This window comes from Mandrillus leucophaeus, unplaced genomic scaffold, assembly GCF_000951045.1.
Source record: "Mandrillus leucophaeus isolate KB7577 unplaced genomic scaffold, Mleu.le_1.0 Scaffold463, whole genome shotgun sequence".
In the NCBI taxonomy this organism is placed as follows: Eukaryota; Metazoa; Chordata; class Mammalia; order Primates; family Cercopithecidae; genus Mandrillus; species Mandrillus leucophaeus.
Window position 1 is genome coordinate 644,290 of NW_012104954.1, and position 5,133 is coordinate 649,422.

The 5,133-nt window shown below is 56.8% G+C and overlaps 1 protein-coding gene across 1 annotated transcript; it reads left to right on the forward strand.

The window, feature by feature from the left end:
- Window positions 1–2,327: 2,327 nt before the first annotated feature.
- KLF1 (Kruppel-like factor 1 (erythroid)) lies at window positions 2,328–5,133 on the forward strand. The gene is made up of 3 exons (XM_011994904.1): window positions 2,328–2,471; window positions 3,391–4,216; window positions 4,496–5,133. The coding sequence occupies exons 1-3, from the start codon at window positions 2,385–2,387 to the stop codon at window positions 4,669–4,671; spliced, it is 1,089 nt and encodes a 362-aa protein (XP_011850294.1). The 5' UTR covers window positions 2,328–2,384; the 3' UTR covers window positions 4,672–5,133.

Genomic DNA, 5,133 nt, shown 5'->3' on the forward strand with positions numbered 1-5,133 from the left:
TGAGCCAAAATCAAGCCACTGCACTCCAGCATGGGTGAGAGAGAGAGACACAGTTTAAAAAGGAAAAGGTTCTGTGACAATGTATCTGACTCCCCATGTGTGTCTGCTCAATTATAGCTAAATTGTGTCAGTAGGATTGTGTAACTGTGCCTGCCTGTGGATTATGAATTCTGTGTTTTAGGGATTGTTTGGCTATGACATTGTGTAACCAATATAACATAGGGTTGTGTTTTAGTGCCTGGGAATTGTGTGTCTGTGTATAGTCCAGATACACAGACAGACACACAATTACATGTGCAGGAATTATATGATCTGATCAGTGTGACTGAGGGACCAGGAACTCATGTCATTATGCAATTGCATGGTCCTGTGAGTAACTGTGTTTTCGTTTTTGTTTTTAGAGATGGGATCTCACTATGTTGCCCAAGCTGGTCTCGAACTCCTGGGCTCAAGCATTCCTCCTACCTTGGCCTCCCAAATTGCTGGGACTTCAGGCATAAGCCACTGCTCCCAGTCTGTTTTGTTTTTGTTTTTTAGACAGGGAGTCTCGCTCTGTAGCCCAGGCTGGAGTGCAGTGGTGTGATCTTGGCTCACTGCAACCTCTGCCTTCCAGGCTTAAGTGATTCTTGTGCCTCAGCCTCCCAAGTACCTAGCATTAGAGGCATGTGCCACCATCTCTGGCCTATTTTTGTATTTTTAGTAGAGACAGGGTTTCACTGTGTTGGCCAGGCTGGTCTTGAACTCCTGGCCTCAGGTGATCTGCCAGTCTCGCCCTCCCAAAGTGCTGGGATTACTGGCGTGAGTCATTGCGCCTGGCCCCCCGCCTCCCAGTTTCAAGCAATTCTCCAGCCTCAGCCTCCCAAGTAGCCACGATTACAAGCACATGCCACCATGCCCGGCTAATTTTTGTACTTTTGGCAGAGACAGGGCTTCAACATGTTGGCCAGTCTGTTCTCAAATCTCCCTACCTCCGCTTCCCAAAGTGCTGGGATTACAGGCGTAAGCCACTGCGCCTGGCCTTGTTTTTGTTTATGTCACCCAGGATGATCTGCCAGGAATAAAGATGGCCACCCAACTTTTCTCTCTTTTTTTTTTTTTTTTTTTCAGTGACAGAGTCTTGCTCTCTGTCCCCCAGGCTGGACTGCAGTGGTGTGGTCATATTGCAGTGGTGTGGTCATATTGCAGTGTTGTGATTATAGCTCAATGCAGCCCCAACCTCCTGGACTCAGGTGATCCTCCCATCTCAGCCTCCTAAGTATCTGGGACTATGGGCATGCGCCATCACTCACAGCTTTTTGTTGGAAATATAGGTTCTATGTTGCCCAGGCTAGTCTTGAAATCCTGGCATCAAGTGATCCTCCTGCCTCAGTCTTCCAATGAGTGACTATGAATTATGTGTCTGTAATATGTATCCATGTCCCCTTCCCAGGCTCCCAGGGCACCAGAGTGGAGGTCCCTGTTGTAGCAACTCAGATCCTCTCCTCATTTTGGGCAGAATCAAGGAGCAGCCAGGCCCAGAGCCAGGGTACTGGTCTCCTGCAGGTCAGATACTGCCTATGGCTTGGTCCAACGGTCCTATCCCACCCAGGAGGAGACAGGGTCACTTTTCCCTTGGCTGCCCCCATCGCACTAAAGCAGCTGGCACTGAACCAGCCTCCATGCAGTCCCATGCAGTGCCACCCGAGAGTCCCCAGTAGACAATGGTGGGCCAGTTGGCAGGGGTGTCCTCCTGCTATAGGGCTCAGACCCTGGGAGGTCCCAAACCAGGCAAATTGAAAGCCAGGCTAATTTGAAGACCCAACCCCCAGCCCTCCCCTTCACCGGAGGACAGAGCTCTAGCTGGCCTGGGCCCCCACCTGATAGCAGCCTCCAACGTCTGGGGTGTCTGATAATGCTTGGCGGGGAGTTTGTGCCAAGTCCCGCCATCGGCACGGTTTTTGCTGTTTACTGGGGAGGGGGAGGGCTGTAGAGCCTCAATCAGGGGGACAGGGGGTCCCACAGCTTCTTCCCAGAATACCCTTTCTGCCTTTTCCAGGAAAGTAAACTGAGGGCAGACCCCCAAGTCTCTCCTTCTTTGGAGACCCAATGTCTCCTTTTACCCAGCACCTGGACCCTCAAACCCTGAACCTCTCAACCCCTGATATTTGACTTGGCTTTGGACACAGGGTTAGTCTTTAAGTCCCAACCCCAGACAGGCCAATGTGAAGTTTGTGCCCCAGATACAGTGACCCTCCGCCTTGCCTTGCCTTGCCTCCCCTTATCAGGGGCTACAGCCAATCAGCTAAGGGCAGAGAGGAGCCCTCCAAGGGGCTATCACAGCCTCAGAGTTCACCAGGCAGCCAAGGAAGAGGAGGCTCGAGGCCCAGGGTGGGCACCAGCCAGCCATGGCCACAGCCAAGACCGCCTTGCCCTCCATCAGCACACTGACCGCCCTGGGCCCCTTCCCGGACACACAGGATGACTTCCTCAAGGTGGGGCCTAGAAGGTGGGGTCTAGGTGGGCTGGCTGGGATCCAGGGCCACAGTCACAGATCTTGGGGTCCAGACCTGCATCTTGCCCTGCAATCAAGGGACTTAACCAGAACTGAGGTACACTCAGTCCAGGTGAGGGGATCTCAGCTTAGTCTGGCAGAGGGTGAGGAGGGTGGTCTAGGGGCTTGAGGTTCTAGGTGTGATCTATTTCTGTAATAGAAAACGAAGGTAGCCTGGACAACATGGTGAAACCCCATCTCTATAAAAAATACCAAAAACTAGTCAGGCGTGGGGGCATGTGCGTGTGGTCCCAGGTACTCTGTAGGCTGATGCAGGAGGATTATTAAAGCCCAAGAGATTAAGGATACAGTGAGCTGCACCACTGCACTCCAGCCTGGGCAAAAGAGTGAGACCCTATCTCAAGAAACAAACAAAAAAAAAGGAACGAGATCTAGGCTCACAATCTTCCAGATATCAGAGGGAAATGATGAGTGTGTCTGGCGGACATCCAAAATTTCGGAATTATTCTTGTTTTAGGAGACAGGGAAGGAGAGAGATGTTCCAGGGGGAAACTAAGTCAAGGCTGGCACCCTGTCCCCCATCCCCCGCCAGTTTCCCATCTCCAGCAGTTCTGCTACCCCTTCCCCCATCCCCAAGTGTGGTTCCAGATAGTGGAAGTCTTATCTCCTGTCTCCAGCCAGACCTGATCGGCTTCTGTCCCTGGAGCTGGGGGAGAGGGGGGAGAGGGGCGGCTAGAGGGCGGCTAGTGTTGGGGAAGTGGGACAGAGAGACAGGCAAACAGGACCCTTTTCCAAAGCCTCTGGCCGGCCTGTCCCCGTAAGAGTACCCAGCCTGCGATGTCCCTGGGCAGGGCACCTCAGTGTCCACCGAACCTCAAGCTGCCTGCTCCCTCCCGCAGTGGTGGCGCTCCGAAGAGGCGCAGGACATGGGCCCGGGTCCTCCTGACCCCACGGAGCCGCCCCTCCATGTGAAGTCTGAGGACCAACCCGGGGAGGAGGAGGACGATGAAAGGGGCGACGACGCCACCTGGGACCTGGATCTCTTCCTCACCAACTTCTCGGGCCCGGAGCCGGGTGGCGCGCCCCAGACCTGCGCTCTGGCGCCCAGCGAGGCCCCCGGGGTGCAATACCCGCCGCCCCCCGAGACTCTGGGCGCCTATGCGGGCGGCCCGGGGATGGTGGCTGGGCTCTTGGGTTCGGAGGATCACTCAGGTTGGGTGCGCCCTGCCCTGCGAGCCCCGGCTCCCGACGCCTTCGTGGGCCCAGCCCTGGCTCCAGCCCCGGCCCCCGAGCCCAAGGCGCTGGCGCTGCAACCGGTATACCCCGGGCCCGGCGCCGGCTCTTCGGGCGGCTACTTCCAGCGGACCGGGCTTTCAGTGCCTGCGGCGTCGGGCGCCCCCTATGGGCTGCTGTCCGGGTACCCCGCGGTGTATCCGGCGCCTCAGTACCAAGGGCACTTCCAGCTCTTCCGCGGGCTCCAGGGACCCGCGCCCGGCCCCGCCACGTCCCCCTCCTTCCTGAGTTGCCTGGGACCCGGGACGGTGGGCACTGGACTCGGGGGGACTGCAGGGGATCCCGGTGTGATAGCCGAAGCCGCGCCATCCAAGCGCGGCCGACGTTCGTGGGCGCGCAAGAGGCAGGCAGCGCACACGTGCGCGCACCCGGGTTGCGGCAAGAGCTACACCAAGAGCTCCCACCTGAAGGCGCATCTGCGCACGCACACAGGTGAGGGGGTGGGACCCGGACATGAGAAAGCGGGTGGGACCCGGACATGAGAAAGCGGGTGGCACCCGCTGTAGTTACCGGGAAAGAAGGATTGCAGAGGGCGGGACTTGGACTTGGCTGGCTCTGAGAGTGAGTGCCTCCTTAAATTTTGTGCCCTAGGGGCCTCACTTTGTTCATCCTAGTCCCAGCCCAGACTGAGTAAAGGGGTGTGGCCAGATGCAGGGGACCCGGGGACATGACTGGGCTGACAATAGCGCTTATGACTTCCTCGTCCCCTAGGGGAGAAGCCATACGCCTGCACGTGGGAAGGCTGCGGCTGGAGGTTCGCGCGCTCGGACGAGCTGACCCGCCACTACAGGAAACACACGGGGCAACGCCCCTTCCGCTGCCAGCTCTGCCCACGTGCTTTTTCGCGCTCAGACCACCTGGCTTTGCACATGAAGCGGCACCTTTGAGCCCTGCCCTGGCACTTGGACTGTCCTGGGGATTGGGGATGGGACAAGAAGCCTGTTTGGTGGTTTCTTTACACGGACACGCGTGACACAATGCTGGGTGGTTTTCCCACGAATGGACCCTCTCCTGGACTCGCTGTCCCAAAGATTCACCCAAATATCAAAAACGGACCCATAGACAGCCCTGGGGGAGCCTCCCACGGAAATCCGACAAGTCTTCAGCCACAGGGAGCCACACAGAGATGTCCAAACTGTCATGCAGACCCAGTGAGACAGACCACCAAATAAACGGACTCAGTGGACACTCAGACCAGCTCCCAGATGGCCCTGGACAGCAGGAGAGGGTGTGGGGTGAGGCTTCCCAGAGACCCTGGGTCTAGAAAGGGGCTCCTGAAGGTCCCTTATTGTGGCTGATATTAACTGTCAATGGTTATGGGTCCTATAAAAATGCCCCTCCCAGATAAA